General features: G+C 49.0%; 1 protein-coding gene across 1 annotated transcript in view; it reads right to left on the reverse strand.

Annotated features, from left to right (window-relative positions):
• Nucleotides 1-14,926, reverse strand: part of INTS3 (integrator complex subunit 3) — a 222,075-nt gene that overhangs the window by 175,272 nt on the left and 31,877 nt on the right. The window contains exon 2 of the mRNA XM_060255779.1: nt 2,227-2,310. Within this exon, the coding sequence (XP_060111762.1) occupies nt 2,227-2,310 (84 nt within the window). The remainder of the gene's footprint in view (nt 1-2,226; nt 2,311-14,926) is intronic.

Genomic DNA, 14,926 nt, shown 5'->3' on the forward strand with positions numbered 1-14,926 from the left:
GCCTATTTGCATATTAGGCCACGCCTCCTGATGTAGCCAATCCTCCTGGAGCTTACAGTAGGCCCTGTATGAAGAGTCCTGTAAGCTCTTGAAGGATTGGCTACATCAGGGGTGTGTGGCCCAGGGATGGAATTCTAGCAGGAGCTCCTTTGCATATTAGGCCAGGCCCCCCTGATGTAACCCATCCTCCTGGAGCTTACAGTAGGCCCTGTACTAACAGCCCTGTAAGCTCTTTTTTTTAAAGAAGACTGCAGATTTATACCCGCCCTTCTCTCTGAATCAGAGACACAGATCGGCTCACAATCTCCTCTATCTTCTCCCCCCACAACAGACACCCTGTGAGGTGGCTGGGGCTGGGAGGGCTCTCACAGCAGCTGCCCTTTCAAGAACAACTCCTACGAAAGCTACGGCTGACCCAAAGCCATTCCGGCAGCTGCAAATGGAGGAGTGGGGAATCAAACCCAGTTCTCCCCAATAAGAGTCCGCACACTTAACCACTACACCAAACTGGCTCTCTCGGAGGATTGGCTACATCAAGAGGGTGTAGCCTAATATGGAAAGGAGTTCCTGCTACAAAAAAAAGCCCTGGAGCGGATCCTTGGGGGGAACAAGCTTCTTTGGGAGACGGTGGGCTCTCCTCCTTCGGAGGTTGTTAAGCAGAGGCTAGTTGGCCACATGACAATTCTGACTCCATGAATCATGAGAGGGCAGGCGAGAAGGGATGAGGCACGTCCAGCTCTCGCGCTCCTTTCTTACATGCCCAAGAGAATGCCATTTTGAGGTCAGGAAGGAATTTTCTTCCAGGACAGATTGGCCCAGGGATCCTGGAGGGGTTTTTTGCCTTCCTCTGGGCACAGATCAAGGGTCACTAGAGAAGCAGTGGTGGGGAAAGGCGGTTGAGAATTTCCTGCATCGTGCACAGGGCCGGACTAGACGACCTTTGATGCACCTTTCTGCTCTCCACACCTATCTATCCTAGGCTTTGCAGTGTGTGTGCTGAGGATATCCTGGTATAGCTTAAAACAGAGCTCTCCAGACTTTTCCAGATGCAGGACCTCACTTTTAATTTAAGCAGCCTACTCAATCGTAATTGTTTTGGATACAGATGTGGAGCAGGGGTGGCCAAACTGTGGCTCAGGAGCCACATGTGGCTTTTTGAAACATATTATGTGGCTCTCAAAGCCCCCAACACCCTGTCAGCTGACTTGGAAAAGGCATTTCTCTCTTTAAATCACTTTTCCACATCAAGCCAGCGGCTTGGATAATGCATTTAAAGTTAAAGTGGCTTTCTTTCCACCTCTCCCTCCCTCCATCTATTTGCCTTCCTTCCTGTGTTGTGGCTCTCAAACATCTAACGTTCATATCTTGAGGCTGGTATAGAGGGAATCATCTGTCTGGGGCAGCAATGCTCTGTACTCTTGGTGCCTAACAGCGGGGGGGGGGGAACAGCGGGAGGGCTTGTAGTGTCCTGGCCCCACTGATGGATCTCCTGATGGCACTTGGGGGTTTTGGCCACTGTGTGACACAGAGTGTTGGACTGGATGGGCCAATGACCTGATCCAACATAGCTTCTCTTATGTTCTTATGGCCACTGTGTGACACAGAGTGTTGGACTGGATGGGCCATTGGCCTGATCCAGCATGGCTTCTCTTATGTTCTTATGTGGCACAGAGTGTTGGACTGGATGGGCCATTGGCCTGATCCAACATGGCTTCTCTAATGTTCTTATGGCCACTGTGTGACACAGAGTGTTGGACTGGATGGGCCATTGGCCTGAACCAACACGGCTTCTCTTATGTTCTTAAGACACTAACTCTGTCTGTGGCAGTGATGCTCTGTATTCTTGGTGCTTGGGGGACAACAGTGGGAGGGCTTCTAGTGTCCTGGCCCCACTGATTGACCTCCTGATGGCACCTGGGGTTTTTGGCCACTGTGTGACACAGTGTGTTGGACTGGATGGGCCATTGGCCTGATCCAACATGCCTTCTCTTACATTATGTCTGGGGCAGTGATGCTCTGTCTTCTTAGTGCTTGGGAGGGCACAGTGGGAGTGCTTCTAGTGTCCTGGCCCCACTGCTGGACCTCCTGATGGCACCTGGTTATTTCGCCACTGTGTGACACAGACTGTTGGACTGGATGGGCCACTGGCCTGATCCAACAGGGCGTCTCTCATGTTCTTATAAGAGAAAGATTGTGCACGCAACGTTGCAAGCAGGAGATACTCACGTGGGTATTCAGGGCGTCGTTGGCTTCCCTCTCCGAGACTCCGCCGATCAGAGACGTCACGATGCCCATGCATCTTTCGAGCCTCTGAAACAGATAAAACAAATCCAGATGATCACTAAACAGAAGGAAGACAGACGGCCCCGTCTGCAAGGCAGACCACGCCGACTAAGGGTTCTAGGCCCTGATGAGGACGGGCATGAATGGAACCTGTAGCCTATATACTTAGGTGACCACTCAATCTGCTGGCAAGAAGTAGGAAGTGGCTTACATCACCAAGCTTCTGGAACTTTAGGGATGACCAGCGCAGCATCCTTTGCAAGCATTCTCTGCAATGCCCCTCCCAACATCTGACTGGAATATAAAGACTCGGCTCTCCATTCCTACTCATATCTGATGAACGGAACTTTGCCTCTCAAAAGCTGACGCCGTGAAACTATTGTTGGTCTCGACCTGAGTTCGATCCCAGCGGAAGCTGGTTCAGATAGCCGGCTCCAGGTTGACTCAGCCTCCCATCCTTCCGAGGTCGGTCAAAGGAGTCCCCAACTTGCTGGGGGGGAAAGCGTAGATGACTGGGGAAGGCGACGGCAAACCACCCCGTAAAAAAGTCTGCCGTGAAAACACTGTGAAAGCAACGTCATCCCAGAGTCGGAAACGACTGGTGCTTGCACAGGGGACCACCTTGACCTTTATTGTTCCACCGCAGACCAACACAGCTAGCCTCAAAAACAGGGGTGTCAAACACATGTGTTCTGAGGGCTGGATCTGATATAAATGAGGCCATGTATGTCATGAAATGTAATGTCAGGTAGCGGACACAGACAAACACAATTAAAGTTTTTCTTTTTTAAAAAAAAAAAACTTAAAATAAACATGCTTAAAACATTACCACTCTTGCAATATTTTGCTTCTTTAAAAGCAGGGGCTTTTTTGTAGAAAAAGCCCAGCAGGAACTCATTTGCATATTAAGCCACACTCTCTGATGTCACCGTTGTTTCGCACAGGTCTTTTTTGTAGGAAGAATCCCAGCAGGAACTCATTTGTATATAGGCCACACCCTCTGACAGCACCATTGTTTCACAGAGGGCTTTTTAGAGTAAAAGCCCAGCAGGAACTCATTTGCATATTAGGCCACACCCCCTGACACCAAGCCAGCCGGAACTTCATTCCTGTGCGTTCCTGCTCATAATACACCCCCCCGCCCCGTTTAAAAGGCTCTGATAACTGACACCTCTCATTCTGAATCACTGCATCAAAAACTGGAGACAATGTGCTGTAGCAATCTTGAGTATGCTGTTCAGGTGTCGTTCAGGTGTTTATCTGTAAGTTGCAAATCTACTTTGGTTTGCTCGCGGGCCTGATAGGACCCTTCCGAGACCCTATGTTTGGCACCCCTGCTCTAAAACATATATTCTGACATGATTTTTCACCTTCTTCAGAGACAGCAATTAAAAGTCCTTGCGATTGCCACGTCCGCAACACCTTCCACAGCTAGCAAGAGTGTTTGGGGAAGGGTACCAGCCGCGTCTGAAGCCAAACTCCGCATCCGTGCATATTCTCACATACGCATGCCACTCAACTTTTCTTTCCCCTCCTTGCCAACAATTCTAAGCCAGCTGGAATTCCTCTACTTTCCCTCTTCCCAAACTGCAGCGTCCATTATTGCTGCCTTCTCTCATGATTCCATAACCTTTTCCTGCACTCAGCTGACCCACAAAATTCACGTGTGCCGTATGTGGCAAACCAGCAGAACTGCTTCCCCGTGACAGAGCAGCAGATGAGGAGTTTCCTCCAACAGAAGGAAGCCGCAAGAACAAAGCCGGGGAGACCAAGAAACGCAGGGTACCATGGAAATTACATTCTTTTCTTTGCCTTTGATGGACGTCTGCATCAAAGGCAGAAAAAGAACCTAAAGAAAACAGAGGAGAGGTTTAGATTTGACAAGGGAAGAGATCACCTTTAAGTTGGTCGTTTATTTAAAAAAATTTATCAGCCATCTTTCTACTTTATAGTACTCAGAAGGCAGCTTGCGATAGAAACAGGACAAAAAACATTACAATGCGTTAAAAGCCATGAATTAAAACCACAATTTACAACTGCCAATACGAAGAAAAACCTAAACTAATAAAATGCCGTCATGAATAAAACTGTCTTCAGCCGTCTCCTGAAAACTGAGAGCAAGGGAGCCAGGCACACTTTCCTGTGGAGATTGTCCTTAATTATGGGGCTGCCACTGAAAAGGCCCTGTCTTGCGTACCCACCAAATGAACTTTTTCAGATGGTGGGACATTCAGGAGAGTCGCTCACTGTGATCTTAATTTGCAGGCAGGCGTGTGAGAAGAAAGTCCTTTAGATATCCTCATCCTAAGCCATGTAAGGTTTTCAAGGGAAAAGCAACACTTTGAATTGGGCTCAAGAATAGATCGGGCTTAGTGTAACTGCTGCAGTATCAGGGTCACATGCTCCTGGAAGCTGGCTCCAACCATGCAGGGACCAGATCTGAGTAACGTCGGAAAGGGCAAAGTAGAAGATAATCATAAAACAATTATTTCCCCACAAGCTTTTTTTTAGCCATTTAGGGTGACATTGGTCAGAGAGTCTCCATGAGATCATCTAGAGCAGATGTTCTGCTGGCATGAAACTCTCAATGTAACATGGAAAGGGGGACCTACGTGGTGAAGGTACCAGGGATTAGAACCTCAAGGAAATACTTCCCGAAAGCACTTCACACGGGGTAGAAAATGCAGTTGACTTATGGAGACCCTGAAGGGTTTTCAAGACCAGAGATGGTGGTGAGCCATTGCCTCACTCTGTGTAATGGAGGTCCCCCATCCAAGAACTAACCAAAGCTGATCCTGCTTAGCTTCCAAGATCAGACAAGTTTGGGCTATCAGCCACAAGATACAGATGCAAGACTCTGTCTGGGGCAGTGATGCTTTATATTCTCGGTGCTTTGGGGGGGGGGGGGCAACAGTGGAAGGGATTCTGGAATTCTGGCCCCGCTGGTGGACCTTCTGATGGCACCTGGGGTTTGGCCACTGTGTGACACAGAGTGTTGGACTGGATGAGCCATTGGTCTGATCCAACATGGCTTCTCTTGTGGTCTTGTCTGAGGCAGTGATGCTCCGTATTCTTGATCCTATGAGTAGGGGGGCAACACTGTGAGGACTTCTAGTATCCTGGCTCCACTGGTGGACCTCCTGACGTCCTCTGGTTTTTGGCCACTGTGTGACACAGAGTGCTGGACTGGATGGGCCATTGGCCTGATCCAACATGGCTTCTCTTATGTTCTTACATCCCTGCTTGTGAGAAACACTTGCCAATTTTGAAAAAAAAATCATGGGGAAAATCAAGGTACGAAAAGCAAGTGAGATGCAAGGTCAGAAGGAAGTCAAGTAAGACAGGGCTCTGCAAGCTGAAAGCAACCTGCAAACGGAGACAGAGCAGTTTTGATGTCGCTGGCTTTTCCTCCATTTTTTCCCTATATATTCCCAGCATCATCCACCTCTCAGAGGTGAGAAGAGACCGCTACGCAACTGTACTTGCTTCAAGCAGGAGCCAGACAATGCCTGAAAGCTGGGTTTGGAAACGGGGCCAGCGCAACCACTCTCCCCCGCCCACATACACCTTCTCGGAGAAGGTTTTATGCCAAAGAAGGACAGCGTGTCAACACCCGCTCTTTCAGGCTGCTCCGTGTCCAACTTTCTAGACTTAAAAGGCAGAGAAGCCACACAAGAAAAGGACAAAGGAGATGGAGATGCTTTGTCAAGTCCTTAGAAGAAGAAAAAATGGAGAAAAGAAGTCTTGAGAGGAAGGAGAGACACGGCAGGAGGTTGTTAAATTATTCCCGAGCTGGAGAAACAGGGAGAAGTTTGTTTCTCCCTCTCGCAGAATAAAAGAACTCACAAGCACCCGATGAAGTCGACAGGCATTGGATTCAGAAGAGGCAAAGGCCAATACTTCTTCATTCTTATATATTTGGCATATAGTTGGAATCAGGGTTTTTTTTTGCAGCAGGAACTCCTTTGCATATTAGGCTACACCCTCCTGATGTAGCCAATTCTCCAAGATCTTACAGTAAGCTCTGTAAGAAGAGCCCTGTAAGCTCTTGAAGGATTGGCTACATCAGGGGGGTGTAGCCTAATATGCAAAGGAGTTCCTGCTACAAAAAAAAAGCCCTGGTTGGAATAGATTTGAAGTGTTATTATTTTAACTTGTGCTTCATTCACCTTTGTTGGGATGTTATAATCTTAATTGTTATGGTAAACTTTCAAAGGAAACCTGAGAAATGAGGCATCTTGGAACCCATTATATCTTGGTGTATATACAATATGAATATATACAATATGAATGTTCCTGATTAATGTAAATATTCTTACAGAATTATTCTCAATTTCATTTCCTAATACCCTCTTCCTTTTATGTATCTTTATTACTTTTAAAAAAATGGGGGGGGAGGTAAAGATGGGGTGGGAGTGGGGGGTTAAAAAAGGCCAAAACTGAAAAAAGACAGAAAGAAAATACTTACTTCATTCCAAGAATAATTTGTAGGAGCTAATGTCACAGGTTGTTTTAGGGCTTTTTTGGTAACAGGAACTCCTTTGCATATTAGGCCACACACTCCTGTTGTAGCCAATCCTTCAAGAGATTACAGGGCTCTTCATACAGGGCCTACTGTAAGCTCTTGGAGGATTGGCTACATCAGGGGTATGTGGCCTAATACGCAAAGGAGTTATTGGTGGTGGAAAGATGATATTGGATTTATATCCCAACCTCCACTCTCAATCTCAGAGTCTCAGAGCGGCTTACAGTCTCCTTTACCTTCCTCCCCCACAACAGACACCCTGTGAGGTGGGTGGGGCTGAGAGAGCTCTCACAGCAGCTGCCCTTTCAGGGACAGCTCTGCGAGAGCTATGGCTGATCCAGGCCATTCCAGCAGCTGCAAGTGGAGGGGTGGGGAATCAAACCCGGCTCTCCCAGATAAGAGTCTGCGCACTTAACCACTACACCAAACTGTTTGCCTGTGTTTTTATAAAGTTTATCTCTCTGCTACCTGGCATTACATTTTATGACATGCATGGCCCAGCCCCACAAAGTCCCATTCATGTCAGATCTGGCCCTCGTAACAAATGAGTTTGACACCCCTGATTTTATGCGCTGTGTTAACACTACACCTTGATTCAGCTCTTGCTTTTCAGACTTCTGGTTGGTTCTACAGCCTAAATCCTATCTCACTATTTACTGAATGTCTCATCCTGTTGATCGTATCGACTCGCTCTGCATAACCCGCCTTGAATCCAAGCGAGAACAGCAGACTATAAATAACACACACACAAAAAATGTTTTAATTTGTTTCTGTTGTTTTTAGATAAAATATTTTTATCAAGCACCTCGGGTGCCCTCTAGTAGGGAAAAAATGCTATTAAAAGAAAACATATTAACGAAATAAAAGCTAACTTTTTAGAACATCTCATGATCGTTACCAAACTTCCTCCTCACAAAACATAGGAATCGGGGCAATTGTATAACTGTGCTCAAGGCTTCTTTTGTAGCAGGAATTCAGTCAGTCAGTCACATTTTATTTGTATCCCGCCCTCCCCGACCAAGCGGCTCAGGGCAGCTAACAGCAAAAGCTCAATACATACAATATACAATAAATAACGAATAATTACAGTTGATTAAAATCCGTTAAAATTCTAACATAAGAACATAAGAGAAGCCATGTTAGATCAGGCCAATGGCCCATCCAGTCCAACATTCTGTGTCACACAGCGGCCATATATATATATATATATATATATATATATATATATATATATATATATATATATATATATATATATATATATATATATATATATATACATACACACACACACTGTGGCTAGCCACTGATGGACCTCTGCTCCATATTTTTATCTAACCCCTTCTTGAAGGTGGCTATGCTTGTGGACGCCACCACCTCCTGTGGCAGTGAATTCCACATGTTAATCACCCTTTGGGTGAAGAAGTACTTCCTTTTATCCGTTTTAACCTGTCTGCTCAGCAATTTCATCGAATGCCCACGAGTTCTTGTATTGTGAGAAAGGGAGAAAAGTACTTCTTTCTCTACTTTCTCCATCCCATGCATTATCTTGTAAACTTCTATCATGTCACCCCTCAGTCGACGTTTCTCCAAGCTAAAGAGCCCTAAGCGTTTCAACCTTTCTTCATAGGGAAGGTGTTCCAGCCCTTTAATCATTTTAGTTGCCCTTTTCTGAACTTTCTCCAATGCTATAATATCCTTTTTGAGGTGCGGCGACCAGAACTGCACACAGTACTCCAAATGAGACCGCACCATCGATTTATACAGAGGCATTATGATACTGGCTGATTTGTTTTCAATTCCCTTCCTAATAATTCCCAGCATGGCGTTGGCCTTTTTTATTGCAAACGCACACTGTCTTGACATTTTCAGTGAATTATCTACCATGACCCCAAGATCTCTCTCTTGGTCTGTCTCTGCCAGTTCACACCCCATCAACTTGTATTTGTAGCTGGGATTCTTGGCCCCAATGTGCATTACTTTGCACTTGGCCACATTGAACCGCATCTGCCACGTTGACGCCCACTCACCCAGCCTCAACAGATCCCTTTGGAGTTCCTCACAATCCTCTCTGGTTCTCACCACCCTGAACAATTTAGTGTCATCCGCAAATTTGGCCACTTCACTGCTCACTCCCACATTAATACTTTGTGCTACAATCACTGGCAAGTTTACTGGTAGTTTAGTAATTTCAGCTGGTGAAGGCCGTCTGGAACAGGATGGTCTTGCAGGCCCTGCGGAACTGTTCAAAGTCCCGCAGGGCCCGCATTTCTTCTGGGAGCTGGTTCCAGAGCTCTGGGGCCATGACAGAAAAAGCCCGAGTACGAGTGCTCTGGAGTCTTACCTCCTTTGGCCCGGGGATAGTCAGCAGGTTCTTCCCTGCTGACCTCAGTGCTCTCTGGGGTTCGTATGGGGAGAGGCGGTCCCTAAAGTAGACAGGTCCTCGGCCATTTGCATATTATTCCTTTGCATATTATTATCATTATTTATTGTATTTGATGAATTGCCCTATCCTGGGCAGGGGTCACACACTCCCCGATGTAGCCCATCCTCCAAGAGGTTACAGGGGTCTTTGTACAGGGCCTACTGTCAGCTCCAGGAGGACTGGCTACATCAGGGGTGTGTGGCCTAATATGCAAAGGAGCTCCTTCTAGAATTCCACCCCTGTAGCCAATCCTCCAAGAGCTTACAGGCCTCTTAGTACAGGGCCTACTGTAAGCTCCAGGAGGATCGGCTACATTGAAGGAGCTGGGCATCAACATTACGAAGCCGGCTCAACATTAGGAAGAACATCACCGAACCCACCCAAGCGCCAAAGGTAGGGCTGCATGTTGCCGTTTTGGCACACACTGGGCATTTCTTCGTCTGGCCTGAGCCAAGGCAGAGTTTGCCGTTCGGTGCATCTGTCCGCTGAGCTGGCAGCAGAAGATTCAGGAAAAGAAGGTGTCTGTGCAAAGAACTTTTCTGAACTGTTCTCAAAACACGGGGGTGAAGCGCTGCAGGAAAAGGGAGGCCATGGGCGTATCGTGTTATAAGAATGTAAGAGAAGCCATATTGGATCAGGCCAGCAACCCATTCGGTTCAACACGCTGTGTCACACAGTGGCCAAAACCCAGGTGCCGTTGGGCGTCCCACCAGCAGGGCCAGAACTCCAGAAGCCCTCCCACAGTCATCCCCCAAGCTCCAGGTCCCAGTTCATCTCCCCCTCTCCCCTTGGCGGACTTTACAAGCGGTTTCAATAACCCTGCATTGCTCCCCCCTGCCCCTGCTTCAAGTAGGCTCACACAGTCAGTTACAAAGCATTTATTACACAACATTAGGAAGAATGTCCTGATGGTTAGAGCGGTTCCTCAGTGGAACAGGCTTCCTCGGGAGGTGGTGGGGTCTCCTTCCTTGGAGGTTTTTAAAAGAGGCTAGATGGCCACCTGGCAGCAATGAAGATCCTGTGAATTTAGGGGGAGGGGTTTGTGAGTTTCCTGCATTGTGCAGGGGGTTGGACTAGATGACCCTAGAGGTCCCTTCCAACTCTACGATTCTATGATTGGGGGTGTGGCCTAATATGCAAATGAGTTCCTGCTACAAAAAAACCCCTGACCGTGCTCAAACTTTCAAGCCAAGCCGCTGTTCTGGGCTAGTGGCCAACTGCTCTTTCTATGCAGTTCCTGGCTTCTGGCAAACAAATTTTGCTTAAAGGTACGGTAGTCCCCTGTGCAATCACCAGTCGTTTCCAACTCTGGGGTGACATCGCATCACGTTTTCATGACAGACTCTTTTTACGGGGTGGTTTGCCATTGCCTTCCCCAGTCACCTCCACTTTCCCCCCAGCAAGCTGGGGACTCATTTTACCGACCTCGGAAGGATGGAAGGCCGAGTCAAGCCTTGAGCCGGCTACCTGAACCCAGCTTCCGCCGGGATCGAACTCAGGTCGTGAGCAGAGAGCTCGGACTGCAGTACTGCAGCTCTACCACTCTGCGCCACGGGGCTGCTTTTAGTTTTGCTTGGGACAAGTGAATTCTGCTGCGGGAGGGGGGTCAGGGAGGCAAGCTGTAGGTCTGAGATTCTCCACGCTCGCCTCTGGGGTGGGGGAGCTCTTTGCATCCAACTCTCTGCTGTCCGTCCCCGGAGGAAGAGCCGAGTTACTCCACCGACAAGATAAACAAGTGCTTGGCTGCCTGCCCTTACTCCCCGCTGGATTTGTTCCATTTAATCAGCGACTCTTGAAGGAGTGCTTTAATCAAAACGGCGCTTGGCCGTACTGGAGGGGAGGCGGTCGAGCGGATGGAAGACATTTGTCTCCTGTCGCGAGGACGATATCCAGCGGCCTGCGCCCAACCAAAGTGCCCTATTAGTCATCCCTGGACCTTCATCACCTCCCTCTGTTTACAAGTCAGCACCGGTCCATCACGTGTCAAGCTCGCTGTTTCTCTCTCTGAGCTTTCATAAGGGGGTGGGGGGATGCATGCTGGATATTGTGCAAACATTTGCTCTTGCCGCTTACAGCCAGCCAGGAGGGGTTTACTAGAAGTCACCTAACACCTGATCTTAAGGTGGACTACTGGAAATACATGTCCTTTTGTGTTGACCTAGATTTGCAGAAATACCAACTGGCAGGAAACTATTACCTTTTATAGCTATCCAGACCAAACGGCCAAGCCGCACTGTTTTACCACGCGATCACAGCCAGATCGCCCTCTTAATCAACAAACGGCATGTATTTCAGCCCACTATACCTGATCCCCTCGTCTGATGAAGTGTGCTTAGAGAGCACACGAAAGCTTACGTTCTGAATAAAACTTGGCTGGTCTTAAAGGTGCAACTTGACTGCTGCTTTGTTCAACTGTTTCAGACCGACACGGCTGCCCACTTGGATCTAATTTTAAGAAGGATATAGACAAGCTAGAACGGGTCCAGAGGAGAGCGACCTAGATGGTGAGCTTACAATGGGCCATGTTCTAAGAGCCCTGTAAGCTCTTGGAGGATTGGCTACATCAGGAGGTGTGTGGCCTAGGGTTGCCAATCCCCAGGTGGGGGCAGGGGACCCCCCAGTTTGGAGGCCCTCCCCCCGCTTCAGGGTCGTCAGAAAGCGGGGGGAGGGGAGAGAAATGTCTGCTGGAAACTCTGTTATTCCCTATGGAGATTTATTCCCATAGAAAATCATGGAGAATTGATCTGCGGGTATCCGGGGCTCTGGGGGGCTGTTTTTCGGGGTAGAGGCACCAAATTTTCAGTATGGCATCTAGTGCCTCTCCCCAAAATGCCCCCCAAGTTTCAAAAAGATTGGACCAGGGGGTCCAATTCTATGAGCCTCAAAAGAAGGTGCCCCATCCTTCATTATTTCCTACGAAGGAAGGAATTGAAAAGGTGTGCCGTCCCTTTAAATGTGATGGCCAGAACTCCTTTGGAGTTCAATTATGCTTGTCACAGCCTTGATCTTGGCTCCACCCTAATGTCTCCTGGCTCCATCCCCAAAGTCTCCTGGTTCCACCCCCAAAGCCCCCAAATATTTCTTGAATTGGACTTGGCAACCCTAGTGTGGCCTAAGATACAAAGGAATTCCTGCTGCCCAAAAAGCCCTGCCTTTGCATTGGTGAGGGGTCTGGAGACCAAGTCCTATGAGGAAAGGTTGAAGGAGCTGGGCATGTTTAGCCTGGAGAGGAGGCGGCTGGGAGGTGATAGGATCGCCATCTTCAAGTACTCGAAGGGCTGTCCTATAGAGGATGGGGTGGAATTGTTTTCTGTGGCCCCAGAAGGTAGGACCAGAACCAATGGGTTGAAATTAATTTAAAAGAGTTTCCGGTTCAACCTTAGGAAGAGCTTCCTGACTGTTAGAGCGGTTCCTCAGTGGAACTGGCTTCCTCGGGAGGTGGTGGGCTCTCCTTCCTTGGAGGTTTTTTAAATAGAGGCTAGATGGTCATCTGACAGCAATGAGGATCCTGTGAATTTAGGGGGAGGTGTTTGTGAGTTTCCTGTATTGTGCAGGGGGTTGGACTAGATGACCCTGGAGGTCCCTTCCAACTCTATGATTCTATAATTCTATGATCTTAGGCCACACACCCCTAATGTAGCCAACCCTCCAAGAGCTTACAGTAGGCTCTGTACTAAGAGCCCTGTAAGCTCTTGAGGACTGGCTACATCAGGGGTGTGTGGCCTAATATGCAAAAGAGTTCCTGCTCCCCCCCCAAGCCTGCCTTTGCATCTTAGGTAGGGTGACCATAATGTCTGAAGGCCAGCCAGGGACACCTGGGGGGGGGGGAGGTAGGGGTGTGCGCGCGCGAAGCGCGTGTGTCGCCGGAAACAGGAAGTGACGTCACTTCCGGTGATGTCATGCCACCGCCGGAAGCAGGAAGTGACACCACTTCCTGTGACATCACTTCCCCGCGTCACCTGCCGGAAACGGGAAGTGACATCACTTCCTCTGACATCACTTCCCCCAAATGACATCATTTCCCCCAAATGCCACTGCCGGAAACAGGAAGTGACTTCACAGCACTTCCTGTGACGTCCCCAAAAATCCCCCAAATATCACCGCCGGAAACAATTTTGTTCTCAAATCCTGTATATACTTCATCAGTATATGGGATAAGGCACTTTCTCAACTGTGCTGCATAATGCAGCCTATTTATTTTGTCCTGTTTGCTCTGTTGGCTCTATCTGCGCCACCTTCATCACTTTCGGGGTGTGGATCCCCCAGTGGGGTGGTCTCCCGACTCCCTCCGCCGGCTGTTTCTGATAGCCCTGCGCCCCCTCTTTCATTTGATATGTGTCCCGTGCGGGTGCCACCCTCCCGCCGGGAGATGCCGCAAAATGAGCCCCCTTGAGGCTTATGGCGGCAGGGCTCGGGGGAAGCGAGCTAGACTGCTGTTCTTTTGAGGGGTTATAGAGTGTTTCGAGCCCGTCCCTGTGGCATCGGTCTCATCGTTGTGGGACCCAGGGGGCCGGCGCAGCGGCCCGCCGAAGCAGCCTGTCACTAATAACACAGGTCGAGATGCAGGACAGGAACCCGGAAGTGACCGACAGGCTGCTTCAGCAGGCCGCTGCGCCGGCCTCCTGGGCCCTACAACGATGGGACCGATGCCACAGGGATGGGCTCGAAACACTCTATAACCCCTCAAAAGAACAGCAGTCTAGCTCGCTTCCCCCGAGCCCTGCCGCCATAAGCCTCAAGGGGGCTCATTTTGCGGCATCTCCCGGCGGGAGGGTGGCACCCGCACGGGACACATATCAAATGAAAGAGGGGGCGCAGGGCTATCAGAAACAGCCGGCGGAGGGAGTCGGGAGACCACCCCACTGGGGGATCCGCACCCCGAAAGTGATGAAGGTGGCGCAGATAGAGCCAACAGAGCAAACAGGACAAAATAAATAGGCTGCATTATGCAGCACAGTTGAGAAAGTGCCTTATCCCATATACTGATGAAGTAAATACAGGATCTGAGAACAAAATTGCACCAGAAGACACAAACACAAAGCTCCCTTACACTGAATCAGTGCTTGGGTCCACCAAAGTCAGTATTGTCCACTCCAGTCACAAACACAAAGCTCCCTTACACTGAATCAGTGCTTGGGTCCACCAAAGTCAGTATTGTCACATAAGAACATAAGAGAAGCCATGTTGGATCAGGCCAATGGCCCATCCAGTCCAACACTCTGCGTCACATAAGAACATAACAGAAGCCCTGTTGGATCAGGCCAGTGGCCCATCCAGTCCAACACTCTGCATCACATAAGAACATAAGAGAAGCCCTGTTGGATCAGGCCAGTGGCCCATCCAGTCCAACACTCTGCGTCACATAAGAACATAAGAGAAGCCCTGTTGGATCAGGCCAGTGGCCCATCCAGTCCAACACTCTGCGTCACATAAGAACATAACAGGAGCCCTGTTGGATCAGGCCAGTGGCCCATCCAGTCCAACACTCTGCGTCACATAAGAACATAACAGAAGCCCTGTTGGATCAGGCCAGTGGCCCCTCCAGTCCAACACTCTGTGTCACATAAGAACATAAGGAGGGAGGGAAGGGAAGGGAAGGGAAGGGAAGGGAAGGGAAGGGAAGGGAAGGGAAGGGGAGGGGAGGGGAGGGGAGGGGAGGGGAGGGGAGGGGAGGGAGGGAGGGAGGGAGGGAG

The sequence above is a fragment of the Heteronotia binoei genome, chromosome 1, assembly GCF_032191835.1.
Source record: "Heteronotia binoei isolate CCM8104 ecotype False Entrance Well chromosome 1, APGP_CSIRO_Hbin_v1, whole genome shotgun sequence".
NCBI lineage: Eukaryota > Metazoa > Chordata > Lepidosauria > Squamata > Gekkonidae > Heteronotia > Heteronotia binoei.